This window comes from Emydura macquarii, unplaced genomic scaffold, assembly GCF_026122565.2.
Source record: "Emydura macquarii macquarii isolate MOO-44397 ecotype Brisbane River unplaced genomic scaffold, CSIRO-AGI_Emac_v2 contig_1045, whole genome shotgun sequence".
Lineage (NCBI taxonomy): Eukaryota > Metazoa > Chordata > Testudines > Chelidae > Emydura > Emydura macquarii.
The window spans coordinates 4,628,568-4,645,894 of NW_027131182.1; the positions used below are offsets into that span (position 1 = coordinate 4,628,568).

A 17,327-nucleotide genomic window follows, 5' to 3' on the forward strand; every position below is an offset into this window, starting at 1 on the left:
GGTAAACACCCTTGTTTCACACATGGGGAAGCTGAGACACAATGAAATTAAGTATCTTGCCTAAAGTTAAATAAGACATAAGTATGTTTAATATAATTTTTTTTGTATTACAGTGATTTAAGAAAATAATAACTCCCATAATTCTTAGTGCCTTACATCTTCAGAGTAGTTTCCCAATATTCACTACTTAAACATAAAGCCAAGGAAGGAGAAATTATTGCAGATTACTATTATTTAAACACTATGGCGACTGGTTCTAAAGAAATATTTGAGATAGATAAGACTGAATTAGTTGAGAGTGGCAGAGACAGCCAGGAATAGATCCCAGATATCTCAGCTCCCAGCCCAGTGCTTCATCCACAAGATCACCATTCTTCTCTTTAATAAGGAAACTTAGTCAGATATAGGATTTGACAAAGTTATAGGTTTGATGCCTCCATTTGTGCTCCAGAATGTAAATGGTAGCCATGGTTGTAGACACTTGTTTAAAGAGTCTCTCCTGATGCTGATCACTTTCTCCATCTTAGGGACATAAAAATGGATCAGGGTGAATTGACTTAAATCAAAGCAATTTAAATCACTGATTTTAGTTGGCAAGCAGGAAACCTTGATTTAAGTAAAAACGAGAGTCCTGTAGCACTTTAAAGACTAATAAATTTCTGCAGACATAAGCTTTTGTGAGCTGCAATCAAGTTTGTCAGATGCATTTAAGTAAGTAATTGATTTGAATTGTGTTTTGCATTTGTATATTTTAATTATTTTCCTAGAGAAAGGCTGAATCTCATTGGTTGGTAACCATTAAAATGTTTGATTTGCATATATATAGACTTACACTAAATTTAGAGATTTTTCTTGCTAAGCAGGAGGATAACTGTATCTATACACGTTTATTTAAGGAATTATATACTTAACGTTTTACTAGATGACTTTTTACTTGGGATATATGCCGTGTTCTGTTTGGATGGAAATTCAAATTCATTTGAAAATGCAAAAACAACCTTTTTTAAATTAAAAAAATTACCTTAAATGTGCTGAATACATAAGAAAAAAAGCTTATGAAAACCTATTTTTCATTTAAAACTGATTTTTTTAAATCAAGGAAGAATCTGTAGTTAGTGAATTGAACTGACTGTTTGTTATCATCACATCCTTTAAGATTTTACAGTTAGTAGAACTCATCCTCTCAGATTGGATTTTATTCATAGATTGGAAGAGGAAAACAAGCTTTCCTGCTTTTTCAACTCCCATTTGGTTTCCTGACTTTGAATAAACTAGTTGAATAACCTGATATGAAGGAAATATTCTCTATGTAGCTGCAGAAGAGGCTACTGCTGTCAAAAGCAGGTTTAGCACCTCAGCAAACTGGTTTCTCATGCTTAGGCAGTGATTTCTACCAGTTCAGAGGTTTGACTTTTGTGAAACTTCGCAGCAAATATGTACTGCTTAATATTTTTGTATTTAATTTAAATTATTGTAATAGATTATAAATTTAGCCCTTAACATAGAATGTCAGTTTCAAATTTAATTTTCAATAGGTTTATTTTTTAAAAATAAATCTCTATTTAATTTAAATTAAAAAAATCTGGGTTTTTTATTTTGAAAAAATCATTATTTTTTAACCATCCTGACATTTATATTGATTTGTCCGTTGTTGTCCAGGTGTGCCATGCACTCCATCAGCTCATATAGCCAAAAGCAAGGAGCAACGGCGGATCTACAGGAGAGTTACTGTCTACAGCTAATATTGCCAGTGTTTATTTTTTGTTTCTCTTATAGCTGTGGCAGCCGTCAGCTCCCCTCTGGTGGGTCCCACGCTTGTACTGTCTCTAGTGGGCCAGGCGTGTCCAGTCACCCCGTCTTCCCTAAGGAGGGGGGTAGGGACCCAGGCCCACCCGCTCCTCCGGGTCCCAGCCCAGGGGCCCGAGGAGAGGCAGCTATGTGCTGCTGGCACCGTGTTCCCAGCTGCACTGTCTTCCCCTGGGCTACTTTTCCCCCTCCTTCTGGCTCCTTGAGCCGGATACCTCCGTTTGTCCACCGGCCTCTGCACTCCGTTCTGCTCCTCCACTGTAAGTCAGCTCACCACTCCCCTTCACTTCAATCCGATCCACGTCACTCCGATGCGATGCACAGCACAGCACAGCACAGCACAGCACAGCACCCTCCTCCTGCTTGTGCTGACTGTTTGGGGCGGAGGGCTTTTATGAGGCTCCTGGCTGGTCCTTCACTGGCCCCAGCTGCCCCTAATTGCCCCCTAATGGCACCTAGCTAATCTGCAGGGAACAGAGCCCTGAGCATTCTTGGGCTCACATACCTCCCTTCCTGCACTCTCCTACTGCCCTCTGCCCTCACTATCTCACACATCCTCCCCCCCTGCTCAACACCACGGGGTTGGGCTACCTGGGACGCAAGGCAGTGCTGGCGTGACAGGGCGTCAGCGTTGCCGTGGAGGTTGCCGGCCCTATGTCGTATCTGAAAGTGGAAAGGCTGTAGGGAGAGGAACCATCTGGTCACTCTGGCATTCTTCTCTTTGTTAAGGTGCATCCACCGGAGCGGGGCATGGTCGGTCACCAGGGTGAACTTCCTCCCCAGTAGATAGTAGCGGAGGGTTTCCATGGCCCATTTAACTGCCAGGCACTCTTTTTCAACCACCGCATACCTCTGCTCTCTGGGGAGGAGTTTCCGGCTGAGATATAGGACTGGGTGCTCCTCTTCAGCTATCATCTGGGAGAGGACAGCCCCTAGTCCTGTCTCTGACGCATCAGTTTGGAGGATGAACTCCCTCCCAAAATCTGGGGTTATGAGCACTGGGCGACTACAAAGAGCCGTCCTCAAATCAGCAAATGCATCCTCAGCCTTCGTGGTCCACTTCACCATATCTGGGCCCCGTGCTCTTATCAGGTCAGTCAGAGGCCCTGCCCTAGTGGCAAAGTGGGGGATAAATCTCCTATAGTACCCCACTATTCCTAAGAACGCCCTGACCTGTTTCTTGCGGACTGGACGGGGCCAGGCCTGGATGGCCTCTATCTTGTCCCACTGGGGTTTGACCAGGCCTCTTCCTACCACATACCCCAGATACTTGGCCTCGGCCAGCCCTATTGCGCACTTGAGAGGGTTTGCGGTGAGGCCAGCGCAACGGAGAGTGTCTAGCACCGCCTCTACTCTCCCCAGGTGCGTCTCCCAGTCAGGGCTATGGATGACCACGTCATCAAGATAGGCCGCAGCATACTGGGCGTGGGGTCTCAGTAATTTGTCCATCAGCCTTTGGAACGTCGCGGGAGCGCCATGGAGACCAAAGGGGAGGACGACATACTGGAACAGGCCATCAGGCGTGGAGAAGGCAGTCTTTTCCTTGGCATCCTCCGCGAGGGGGATCTGCCAATAGCCCTTGGTCAAGTCCAAGGTGGTCAGATATCGAGCCTTGCCCAACTGGTCCACTAGCTCATCGATGCGTGGAATTGGGTAGGCATCGAACTTCGAGATCTCGTTCAACTTCCTGAAGTCGTTGCAAAATCTCAGAGTTCCGTCGGGCTTTGGGACCAGGACAATCGGGCTGGACCACTGGCTATGGGACTCCTCGATAACCCCAAGTTCCAGCATCCTCCTCACTTCGGTTCGAATTTCTTCCCTTTTGGCCTCGGGTATCCGGTACGGCTTTATCGTCACCCGCATGCCAGGGGTAGTGACGATGTGGTGTTCAACCGCCGCCGTACGTCCAGGCCGCTTAGAGAACACATCCTGGTTCCGTCGGATCATGTCGATGACCTCCGTCCGCTGCTCCGGCGTTAGCTCGGGGGATATCCCCACCTCCCCTTGTGGAACGCCCGACTGGGGGGGCGCTTCTCGGGCAACCAGATATGCCTTCCGGTCTCGCCAGGGCTTCAGCAAGTTCACGTGATACAGTTGTATCGGCTTTCGGCGGTCCGGTTGCCTCACCTTATAATTTACCTCCCCGACAGCTTCCACGACCTCGTATGGTCCTTGCCAACTGGCCAGGAGCTTGCTCTCCGCCGTCGGCACCAGCACCATCACCCGCTCTCCGGGATGAAATCTCCGGGCCTTTGCCCGTCGGTTGTAGTAGGTCCGCTGGGCCTCCTGGGCTTTCTCCAGGTGTTCCCGCACTATGGGGGTCACCCGGGCTATCCGTTCCCGCATCTGTGCTACATGTTCAATTACATTCTTCCCTGGGTTAAGCTGTTCCTCCCAATCCTCTTTGGCAATGTCTAATATACCCCGCGGATGGCGGCCGTATAATAGCTCGAATGGGGAGAATCCAGTGGACGCCTGGGGGACCTCCCGTATTGCGAACATCAAGTATGGTAGTAAGGTGTCCCAATCCTTCCCGTCTTGTGCCACCACCTTTCGTACCATGCTCTTGAGGGTTCGATTAAACCTCTCAACTAGGCCATCCGTTTGTGGATGGTATACGGAGGTCCGCAGGGCCTGGATACGGAGCAGGGTGCATAGGTCCTTCATTAGCTTGGACATGAAGGGAGTCCCTTGGTCCGTCAGGATTTCTTTAGGGATGCCCACTCTGGCGAAGACCTGGAGCAGTTCCTTCGCGATTGCCTTGGACGTGGGGTTTCTTAGCGGAATGGCCTCAGGGTACCGTGTGGCGTAATCCAGAATGACCAGAACACTTCGGTGGCCCCGCGCCGACCGTTCCAGTGGCCCCACCAGGTCCATAGCTATCCTCTCGAACGGAACCTCGATAACTGGCAAGGGCACTAAGGGGGCCCTCAAGTGGGGTCGCGGACTGTGCAGCTGACACTCTGGGCAGGAGGCGCAGAAGCGTTGAACCTCTGCCCGTATTCCTGGCCAGTAAAATCTCCTTAGGATCCGGTCCAGAGTCTTATCTGCTCCCAAGTGTCCTCCGAATAAGTGGCTATGGGCCAACTCCAGAACGGCCCTCACGTGCTTCCGGGGCACCAAGAGTTGCTCCACTTCCTCCCCGCGTATTGGGGCCACACGGTACAGCAGGTCACGCTTCAGGACGTAATAGGGTCCTGGGCCCTTGGTCTTCCCCTCCACGGGAACGCCGTCAACCTCTGCTACCTCCTCCCTCACGTTCAGGTATAGTGGGTCCTGGGCCTGATCCTGTCCAAATCTTCCCCGTAGGGGTCCCAACCGCCCTACCTCTAGGGGCTCAACCTCACCTTCACCCCCAGGGTTGCCCCCGCTAGTACTGGGGACCGCCCCTGGGTCCTCACTAGCTTGATTGGCCCCCTGGCTTCCTGAACGGGCTCGCGTACTGACCAGGGCTGCCTTCTGGTTCCCAGCCAGTATTCGGGTTCCCAACCTTTTGTCCGCCCTCCTTTCCCTCTTGGACTTCCGGTGTCTTCCGGGGGGTGAAAATAACTCCTGGGCAAACTCGGCAAAAACAGGGGCAGCACCGGTTACCTGTGTCTCAGTCTCAGTCTCAGTTTCAGTCTGGGGTTCGCCGACCACCGTGGCCTCCACAGGGGGGAGTAGGTCCTCAAACCCAGGAAAATCCCGGCCAACCAAGACCGGGTAGGGAAGCCTAGGGACAACCCCTGCTGTTACCTGGGTGGCCCTTCCCTGGATTTCAATTAATACTGGGATTGAGGGGTAGAAACTTATTGTCCCATGTACACAGGTTACCCCTGTGTGTTTCGCCCGCGTCAGCTGGTCTCGTCCCACCAATTTTCCAGAGACCAGTGTGACTGCGCTCCCTGAATCTATCAGGGCCATGGTTGTGATGCCATTCATTTTTACAGGCCTCACATATCCATTGGGGGCCATCGCAACCCCTACTGCACCAATGAGTCCACAACACTCCCCACGACTCCCCAGGTTGCACTGCATGGGCTCCTCCCGGTTGGGGCACTGGGCTGCTATGTGACCCAGTTCTCCGCATTCATAGCACCGGTATCTTGGGCCAGCGGCCCCCCTCTGCCGTGGGCTGTTTGGTCGGGCCCCCCAGCCTTCACCCCCCGAGCTCCCAGGTCCCTTCCTGTCCCCGGGCCGTTCCTCAGGGTCTTGGTGTCCGGTCCCTGTTCCCCTGGGCCTCCCGATAGTCCTGGGGCCGGGGTTGAGGACTGGCCTCCGTGCCTGCCGGGCCTTCTCCCCGGGGGTCGGAGACAGTTCTCGGGCTGCCAGCTGCCTCTCCACTAGGGCAACCAACTCGTCGTAGGTAGCGGGGTCATTCTGGCCAACCCAGGTTCGGAGGTTCGATGGTAACCCCCGCGTATAGTGGTCCATCACCAAGAGTTCTAACATCCCCTCGGCGCTGAGAGCCTCAGGTCGCAGCCACTTCCGGGTCAGGTGGATCAGGTCAAACAGCTGCGACCATGGGGCCCGGTCTTCCCTGTATCTCCATTCGTGAAACCGCTGGGACCGTACTGCTACTGTCACTCCGGCCCTGGCCAGGATTTCAGCCTTCAGCTGAAGGTAGTCTGCAGCAGCTTCTGCCGCCATATCATAATAGGCCTTCTGGGCCTCCCCTCCCAGGAACGGGGCTAGGATACTGGCCCATTGATCCCGGGGCCAGGCCTCCCGCTGGGCTGTCCTTTCAAAAGCCAGGAGGTAGGCTTCTACATCATCCTCCCGGGTCATCTTTTGAAGATAGTGACTGGCCCGTATAGTCTGTGCTCCACCCTGGCTGCCGCCTTGCCCCACCAGGACTTTCAATTGGCCTACCACCTCCTGAAGTAGGGCGCGGTCCTGGGCAGCCTGGTTCATCAGCAGGCGGTTGGTCTCTTGCTGTACCCGTACAGCTTCCTGCTGGGCAGCTGCCTGGACCCGGGTAGCTTCTTGCTGGGCGGCTGTGGCCTGTACCAGGGCTTTGACCACGTCCTCCATCTTGGAAGGAGGGTGGGGTGGGTTAGGACCGCCCTGAGTTAAGTCCACTGCGTGAGGATCCCACTCCTGACACCACGTGTGGCAGCCGTCAGCTCCCCTCTGGTGGGTCCCACGCTTGTACTGTCTCTAGTGGGCCAGGCGTGTCCAGTCACCCCGTCTTCCCTAAGGAGGGGGGTAGGGACCCAGGCCCACCCGCTCCTCCGGGTCCCAGCCCAGGGGCCCGAGGAGAGGCAGCTATGTGCTGCTGGCACCGTGTTCCCAGCTGCACTGTCTTCCCCTGGGCTACTTTTCCCCCTCCTTCTGGCTCCTTGAGCCGGATACCTCCGTTTGTCCACCGGCCTCTGCACTCCGTTCTGCTCCTCCACTGTAAGTCAGCTCACCACTCCCCTTCACTTCAATCCGATCCACGTCACTCCGATGCACAGCACAGCACAGCACAGCACAGCACAGCACAGCACAGCACAGCACAGCACCCTCCTCCTGCTTGTGCTCTGACTGTTTGGGGCGGAGGGCTTTTATGAGGCTCCTGGCTGGTCCTTCACTGGCCCCAGCTGCCCCTAATTGCCCCCTAATGGCACCTAGCTAATCTGCAGGGAACAGAGCCCTGAGCATTCTTGGGCTCACATACCTCCCTTCCTGCACTCTCCTACTGCCCTCTGCCCTCACTATCTCACATAGCTTAGAGCATAAATAGTATTCAGGAAAGTGTTTTTTTAATATTTTCACTTTTAATAATTTAGGGTGTTATTAGTAATGTAGTGAATCTGCAACTTGCAGCTTTGCCAAAGCGGACTCCTGCACAGTACCACTGACTTCAACAGGACTCTCTATGGAATCACCTTGCAGTACTGGGGCCCACAGACTTACGTTTGTTTACAGTATGATTTTTAAACTGATGGCGTCCCTTCAATTTCTCCATCACATTTCTCCACCATCCTCCTGCTCCCAGGAAACAATCAGCACATTTTTATTCAATGAAAGGAAATATACTGTACTTATTCCATTATTCTTCTGCATCTTGGCTCCACAAAACAGGAAGACTATTTTCTTAAAGCAAAGGAAACCACCACAATATGTTTAAAAACAATTCAGAATGAATTACCTAAATTCTCCAAAGCCAGTGGGACTACTGATGTGAGTAAAGTTAAGTACATGGTGCAGTGTTTACAAGATCAGGGCCTACTAAGCCTCTGTGTGTCTCATTTTCCCCATCTATACAAATGGGGTTCATACTTCCTTATCTAACAGAGGATAATTTCAGGACTATTTGTGACACTCACGTACTTTACAGAGAGGAATACTATAGAAAAAACCCAGGGGTAAATAAAAAAATAAAAAGCAAATGATTTCTTTTAAAATAAAAAGTTTGAAGTAATTAATAAAATTCATAAATGGTACTATCAAGTTATAAGGGCAAATGGGATCCAAAATAAAGTTGTTCTGAAACCAGAGTTGGAGAAACCTTAAATGTGAAACATTCCACTAATATTGGCAATGTTTTAGGTTTTTTTAAATGGCAACATAGTGAAATAAAACTTACTACATTTTCCTCTCTTTACACTTCTTTCAAGTATAACAGTCTGTGAGCACAAAACAAAAGTCTACCAACAGCATAAAAACTGTTTGCTTTGCTCTGTGACGAATGCGGCACTGTAATGTGACATACCATCGGCCACGCATCAGGTATTTATGAATGACACTCTCTCGCAGAATTTCCTTGTGAAATAGTTGGCAGGAAAGGAAGACAACAAGTGTCGTCACAGCTTCCACTGAAATGCTGTATGTTATGTCTCTGCAGGGAGAAGCGAAAACAGTCATGAGGATTAAGCTATTGTTTCTATTTACAAACTGAATTTTACATTATGAGAAAATGCTTTAAATTCACATTTATTAGCACATTGGGCCCATATCCAATCTATGCCTGTTTTTAAAAAGCCAAAACAAGAGGCTGTATTTTAATAACCTCACAATTAGCTACCCAAAATAAATACACTAAAATTTTAAATTTTTGACTAAGCTTAGTCACTTACTAAAATAATCCATATAATGAAAGATTGCTCTGACATTTGCATTTCATACACATCTGTTTTAAAAGTGAACAAAGAAAATAGAGAGGCCAGCTCAGATATTGGAAATATTTAGGGACAACAGAGGGTACTGATGCAGGTTGCTGAATAGGCCCTAAAACACACCATCCAACTCCAAGAAATATTACACCAGATTACTGAAACCACCAAGATGCCCTCTAGCTCGCATCTTTCTCTGAATCTAGAAAAGCACCAAAAAAGCAGAGGAGATCTACCTCCCCCCTGCTACAAACAAGATGGTGCCTGACCCCAATGGAATGCAGCTTATGACTGTACAACAACAGGTGGCCACAGATACTTTTGAAATTAAATCTACAGTTTCCACCCTACAAACCACCATGACAGAGATTCATATTCAGGTGAAGCAGAATACAGAATTTCTGAAGTGGAAGATGATTTCAAAGAGAACAAATTGTAGGATTATGAGAACTGTAATGATATCAAGACTATTAAGACCAAGCTAATTGATCTAGAAAATCACTAACAATGATGTCAGGCTAGTGGGTGTTCCTGGAGGAACAGAGAAAGGTAACACTCTGAATTTGTCCCTGAACTCATAAGTAAATTGTTGCATCTGCAGTACGTTTTTGTTTTGATACAGAATGGGCACAGTGGGCCCTTGTCCCCAAATGAGCTCCAAGAAGTTGGCTAAGAGCACTACTGATCATGACATTCCTGAAGTTTACCACTAAGGAGCTTACACTGCAGAAGTCCGGAGAAAAGAAAGAGCTAGTATGTGGAGAACTAGCAATTAAAATACTGCTCTTTCAAGATTATGCACATGATGTGGTTGCAATGCAGGCAGCTTTTAACCAGGCAGAACAATTGGCCAAGACAATGGACTTTAACTATTTTATTAAATATCCAGCATGGCAAGAACACAGTATTATTCAATTCTGCCCAGGAGGCAGAAAAATACCTCAAAAATCTATAAACTCTTCCCTCACAAGAGGAGACATCAAGGGAACGATCCAACCTCATGGAATTTATGCATTGTTCTCTGAGATCTTACGTGGCTGCTCTAAACACGATGATGGGTGCTAGGTTGATATTGATATGTTAGTTCCTTCTCTTTTTTCTATCTCTGATTGGGGTTGAAGGGTTATCATCAATTTACTGATTGTCTTAACTCATGGGAAAGGAGCACTGAAGTAAAACCTATCACTTGATTAGTAATTATATATCAGTAGTGCTCTTAGCCAACTTCTTGGAGCTGATTGGAGGGGCAAGGGCCCACTGGGCCTATTCTATATCAAAACAAAAACGTACTGGCAGATGCAACAATTTATATACATATATATACACATACACACATACATATATATACATAGAAAGAGAGAGAGAGACATTGTTTTATTAGATGATGCTTCTCTGTGGACCAGGGTATCAAGGTTCTATTAGTAACAGGTGATTATTATATAGCTGTATTGTTTGTGGCTCTAAGGATTGTGAGGCTATCCAAATTTCACCTTATCCAGCTGCCCCCACTCAGTGTTAAGTGTGTATTTTTGGACAGTTTAAACAGATTCTTCTATTTGATTGTAGGGTACTAACTAATGTGTATTTCTCATTCCACTATCTTTTCCATTTTTGTTTTTTCACTTATTTAATTCCTCTTTCTGCCCCCTCATGCTACCCTGCATCGCTGAGAATTTCCTCCCCACTCGTGTAGAATATGTACTGGGAAATGACACCCACCACTGGATTAAATATCTTTTGCTGCTTAGATATGCAAGAACTGCATACTGTTTGGAAAAATGTGCAAATTTTCATTTATTCACAAAGTGACTATGTTTTATCTGGTATATTTTAACAATGATGGCTCCAATAATTAAGTCAGTCTATAAATCTCCTGGAATAAAAAGGGGTTTAATAACTCTATTAAAAGGAAAAAATATTCTTCGTGCTTAAAAAAAGAGATTGTTGACATTGCCATGCTCCAAGAGGCACATCTGACAGAATTTGTAGCTTGTAAACTGACTAAAGATTAGGTAAACATCTCAGGTTCTACCAGTTTTAATTCTAGAGCAAGAGGCATTGCTATACGAATACATAAAAAGTTGAATGTTAATATTCTGAGCACAACATCTGACAGTGAAGGCAAATTTAGTGTCTTCAGGGCTTATACTGGAAATTCTATAAGCATTTTTGCCAATCTCTACAGGCAAAACCAGGGTGATCACAAATTTTTTCATCATTTTTTACAAGTATAAATTACATGGGCCACAATGTTGTTGTTATAGCTCGAGACATTAACAAACTTCTAGATCAGGTCTTTGATAAAAACACTAATACTCATCAGGTACTTCATACATATATGGCTGATTCAGGCTTACAGGGTGTGTAGAGACTGGAGCTAGAGATCACAAGGTTTTTTTCTGCAGCTCATTCAACCTAATTAAGATTGGACTATTTCTTAGTATTACAAGACCTGATCAATGTTGTTTCTGATTATGGCATTGGTACTACTGTTACATCTGACCATACTCCTATATATGTGTCTTTTAGCCCCAAGGGTATGCATCCCCATAAAATGTGGAGATTAAATACCTCACTGCTCATAGATTTTAAGGCCAGAAGGGACCATCATGATCATCTAGTCTGACCTCCTCCACATTGCAGGCTACAGAACCTCACCCAGCCACTCCTGTAATAGACCCCTAACCCCTGGCTGAGTTACTGACATCCTCAAATTTTGATTTAAAGATTTCAAATTACAGAGAATCCACCATTTACACGAGTTTAAACCTACAAGTGACCCGTGACCCATGCTGCGGAGGAAGGTGAACCCCCCACCCCAGAGTCTCTGTCAATCTGACTTGGGGAGAAATTCCTTCTTGACACCAAATATAGCAATTAGACCCTGATCATGTGGGCAAGACCCACCAGCCAAACATCTGGGAAAGAATTCTCTGTAGTAACTCAGATCCTTCCCCATCTAGTGCCCCATCACCAGCCATCGGAGGTATTTGCTGCTAGCAGTCACAGATCACTACATGCCATTGTAGACAATCTCATCATACTATCCCCTCCATAAACTTATCAAGCTGAATCTTGAAGCCAGTTAGGTTTTTTGCTCCACTGCTCCCCTTGGAAGTCTATTCCAGAACTTCACTCCTCTGACGGACAGAGATTAAATACCTTGCTGGTGTTTGATACATCATTTCTTAACTCTAGCCAGCAGGAGATAGTAAAAACAAAAAAGTTATAATAAACATATGCCCCCAGTACTTCGTCAGCTGCCACACTCTGGGAAACCTTACAAACATTCATCAGAGACCATATCATCTCTTACATCATCTTTAAAAAGAAATGGCGAGAACAGAGAATTGATATTCTTGCAAAGGAAATTAAGACCTTGGATGTAGAATGCTTCTGTCCCCTCCCCAGAGAGATTCAGAACCTTCATCTATCTAAAATATGAAATCCAACAAACGCTGTCCCAAAAGGCTCAGTTTGCCATATTCTGTTAAAAGCAAAACTACTGGGAATCTGTCTAAAGAGCTGGCAAGATATTGGCATGTAGACTTAAGGAAAAGGCTGACAGAAATATGATTGTTGCTATTCACAAACAGCAGCAGTAAATTATATAAAACACAGTCAGATATTAATCAACAATTTCAACAGTTTCATTCAAAACTATATATTGAGCGGAAGAGGTAATCAATAAAGATGCATTGAAAAACTGTTTTAGTGAATTGTCTCTACCACAGAACTCTGCCTCGCAGAAGAAATTTTTAGATGCCCCTCTAAAAATTACAGAACGGACTCAGGCTATAAAAGAAATGAAAGTCAGGAAGACTCCTGACGCAGACAGGTTCCCAGCTGAATTTTGCAAAAAGTTCTCTGAACCTAAAGGTTTATTGAATATGTTCAAGGAGGCCAAGAGTGAGCAAATTCTCCTGCCTATTCTAAGGGATGCCGTAATTTCAGTTATTCCTAAATCTGAAAAAGACCACCTTGGAACTATGTAGTAATTATAATCCAATTTCTTTAATTAATTGGGATGCTAAGATATTATCTAAAGCTCTTGCCATGTGATTGGACACAGTTTTCTGACACATTAAGCACATAAACCAGGCAGGCTTCCTGAGCAATAGACATAGCTCAGATAAATTTGCATCAACTGTTTGATGTTATTGCCACTTCAAGATATTCTAAAAAAATCCTTAGCTGTCATTTCTTTAGATGCCAAAAAGAACTTTGACTGCATAGCTGGGACTATCTTTTTCATGTGTTAGAAAAATTTGGATCTGATAACCAATTTATTGCTTGGATTAAGCTTTTATATTCTAACTTGACTTCCAAGGTAGCTACCAATGCAATGGTATTATTTCTGCCCCATTTCCATTACAGAGAGGTACAAGGCAGGGTTGACCTCTTTCCCCTCTTCTGTTTGATTTAGTTCTTGAACCTTTAGCCACTGCCATCTGAAGAAATCAACACATTTATGATATTAAAGAGGGCCAAACAGAGCACAAAATTATGCTCTGTGCAGATGATGCTCTTGTATTTATACCATTCCTAACATTTTAAGTGCTATTAATAAGTTTGGCCATCTTTCAGGATATAAAATTAATTGGGATAAATCAGCAACCTTAGGCATTAAAAATATTCCCAAAAAAGCTCTCTCTCAAATTGGGACTTTCAGTGGCAATCCTCTTAGATGAAATATTTAGTAATACTAATTCCCAATAATATTCAGGACATCCCTAATATAACTACAGAACCAAAGTCAGGCAATGTGGCTGATGATTTGGGAGATGGAGTTCATTAACTCTCAACTTCTGGTGTCAATTTACCATACTGAAAATGAACGTCCCTCCCAAAATTTTGTATGTCCTGAAGGGTTTCCCTATTTCTATTCCTCAAATTTATTTTAAGAAATTCAATATTTTCATAATGTTCCTCTGCAGCACAGGTAAGAAACTTAAAACAGCTTTGAACAAATTATGACTCCCCTATCTCTGGAAAGATTTCATTTTTCAAGCTGGGAAAGTTATATCTCCTTTTCGTTAAGCCAGACATCTTTGTGTCTTTTAGATATGACCACACAGACCATAATTTGGGTTCAGATTGAACAAGAATTGGTGTACTCTCCCCTCCTTTCAGAAATTGTAGGATCAAATTATAAATAGATTTGATGGCTCCAGAGCTCCCACAACAATGGCTGCGATGCAAGCTTGGTCAAAGTTGGCTAAAAAGTTCTGCTTCCATCCATTCTTCCACGTAAAGGCAGTTCTACGGAACAATCCTATCCTTAAAAATAGAAGCAAAACTTTGATGTGGAGGGATTGGATGGAGAGAGGAATTATGACTGTGTCACTGCTAATTGACAATGATAAATTTAAACCATTTGTAGATCTTCAGCATCAGTTAGGCGTGCCATGCTCCAGAGCATGGAAGTATCTACAGTTAAAGCATTTACTTATGAATGTTTTTGGACCAGATGCATTGGGAACTTAAGAACCTCCACAACTTTTATTATTTTGGAGGAAACCTCCTGGATTTACTTGGCTAGTATCCTTTTACAATTTTTTGGACCAAAAAATTGGGCCAGAAAATTCATTGATAATTTTAGAGCTGCTTGGAATAGAGATTTGGATACACAACTATCTCTGACCCAATGGAATACAATTGTGTCTAATGTTTAAAAAGCAACTTTAGACCTGAGACTATGGCTTACCCACCAAAAGACATGCTTTCAAATATACTGGTCCCCACATAGGCTAGTGGTAATGGGCCTCATAAATGCTGACCACTGTTTGAAGGCTAACTACCTTGATGCTACATTGGCTCACATGTTTTTGGACTGCCCTTTTATCAAGAATTTCTGGTCTGAAGTGTGTCAAAGGACCAATTTGATATTGGATGCTAAGATCGAAGACACCCTCTTAAATTTCATTTTTGGATTGATAGCCCTGAAGGGAGTCCTCTATTTGCAGGGTAGTAGCAAGGCAAGCTTCTCACATAAACTGCCCCTTCAGCATGTCTCAACCCTCACGGAGGGTTTGATGGCGAGAGACTTCCATCAGGAATAATTCAGTATTCCTGATCTATGTACTTTTTAGCCTCTCTGTCAAGCATGGTGGAGAGATTGTGATGTGGGACCCAGAAGTGGGATATAAACTCACCTCGTACAGCGACCATCAAAAATCCATTGGATGAGAATGGTTTTTGTAAATTAAGTTTGGAAAATCAAGTACTCAAAAGTTAGTAAATGTCAGAATTACAGTTGCCTACGCAACATTAATTTTCCCCTTGTGCATATATCATAATATCACCTTTAATTTAGGTGACCATATATTACTTTTTCCCTACATGGCTCAAGAAGAAGATTGGTCTTCAAGATCCAAAACAGAGATTTCTTGCACTTGAGTTAAAAGAGTAACTGGTAACCTTCTTCATCTCCAAAGGGAGACATGACGTAACGTTTTCCGGTGATTACACATTATTTGTGAGATGGCAGTAGAATGTTAGGTAACAGGATATTACTGGGTTCTATAACTGGCGCTGAGAAAACTTTGTGTTTTAATGGTTAGAGCAGTGGTGACAAAGATAGCCAAGCCCAGAGAATAGGGAGTGTTGCAAAGTGGATGAGATCTGGAGCCCCTCTATTGGAGACTTGCATTCTATTCCCATCTCAGCCCAAAGTGACCTTGTAAAACAACACAGTTAGCTTTTCTGTAGAATGTCGGTAGTGACACTTGCCTTCTAGGGTATTGATGTTAGGTTTTAGACAGAAATAAATTGTGAACAGGTTGTTCACCTGTTGTTGTTCACCTGTTGTAGTTCACCTAGTTGTTTGCCAGCCAAGGCGGAAAACGTTTCTGAAGCTGAGCTCCAAGCTGTTGCCACCCCAGCACCACCACCATCCAGCAACTGAGCAAACAAAAAAAAAAAAAAAAAAAAAAAAAAAAAAAATGGCCAACCAGTGATCACCCTGCTCACCCATCCCTAGAATTGGCCCTGGTTGTGAACTTCACAAAAATATTAATATCACTTAATAAAAGGAGTGATATATGAACCAATGATCTCCTAACTTCCAGATCAATAGACATTCCCCCATGCCAAGAAGTATTTCATAAGGGGAAGTGTGAGTCTCTCATGATGTGGGAAAGTGCTACCACCAAATGCATGCCATCTGGTCTATCACTAGTCACTTTTGAAAATTTTGCCACCGTTACTATTCTCTGAAAACTAGTACCTTTACATTATGACAGACCTATCCTTTCACCTATATACAGTTCAAGCTCCGAGATACTGTGACTTTTTCTTTTTCCTTTAAAAATTAATTATGGTGTAAAATCAGGCTCTCTTTCAAATAATAACGACTTTTTTAAAAGGTTATGCTCTAGTGCACTGCCTCCTGAATGCAAATGGACAATTTAATTTAAAAGATGGCTCAACTAAAATCCACTGCGCTGCTAATTAGTCTCAGGATTACACTGGGAGTGGCCCAATTTAGAAAATGCATCAATTCTCTTCCTGAGAAAAAAGTAATGTAATGTTTAGTACACCAAAGAATTTTTGGTATTTTCAAGTGTAGTATTTCAAAGACCGCCAATAATTTGCATTACTTTAAAACATAAGGAATGGCCATTATGAAATACTTAGAATATATACAATATTGCATAGATATTCACTAATCAAATCTCACAATACCCCACTGTAGTAGCCTCGCTCTTCTCTCCTGCAGACTAAATAAGTCCAGTTCCCTCAGCCTCTCTTGTAAGGCATATTCCCCAGCCCTCTAATCACTTTTGTTGCCCTCCACTGGACTCTCTCCAATTTGTCAACATCCTTTATGCAGTGGGGAGGCCCAAACTGGACCCATTACTCCAGATGTGGTCTCACCAGTACCAAACAGAGAGGAATAATCACTTCCCTTGATTTGCTGGCAATGCCCTATTAATGCAGCCCAATATGCCATCAGCCTTCCTGGCAACAAGGGCACACTGTTAACTCATATCCAACTTCTTGTGCACTGTAACCACCAGGTCCTTTTCTGAAGAATTGCTGCTTAGCCAGTCAGTCCCCAGTCTGTAGCAGTGCATGGGATTCTTCCATCCTAAGTGCAGAGTCCCTACCCACCAGCATATCTACCAATCCCCACAGTTTAGTGTCATCTGCAAACTTGCTGAGGGTGCAATCCACTCCATCATCCAGATCATTAATGACGATGTTGAACAAAACCAACCGCAGCACTGAACCCTGGGGCACTTTGCTTGATACCAGCTGCCAACTAGACACTGAGCCGTTGATCACTACCGGTTGAGCCCGATGATCTAGCCAGCTAGAATAGTCCATTCATCCAACCCATTCTTCTGTAACTTGCTGGCAAGAATACTATAGGAGACCGTATCAAAAGCTTTGCCAAAGTCAAGGTATATCACATCCACCGCTTTCCCCACATCCACA

The 17,327-nt window shown here is 44.7% G+C and overlaps 1 protein-coding gene across 3 annotated transcripts in view; it reads right to left on the reverse strand.

The window, feature by feature from the left end:
* Positions 1-17,327, reverse strand: part of DYM (dymeclin) — a 382,124-nt gene that overhangs the window by 283,751 nt on the left and 81,046 nt on the right. For all 3 annotated transcript variants that reach the window (XM_067545393.1, XM_067545392.1, XM_067545394.1), the window contains exon 8: positions 8,486-8,611. In XM_067545393.1, the coding sequence (XP_067401494.1) occupies positions 8,486-8,611 (126 nt within the window). The remainder of the gene's footprint in view (positions 1-8,485; positions 8,612-17,327) is intronic.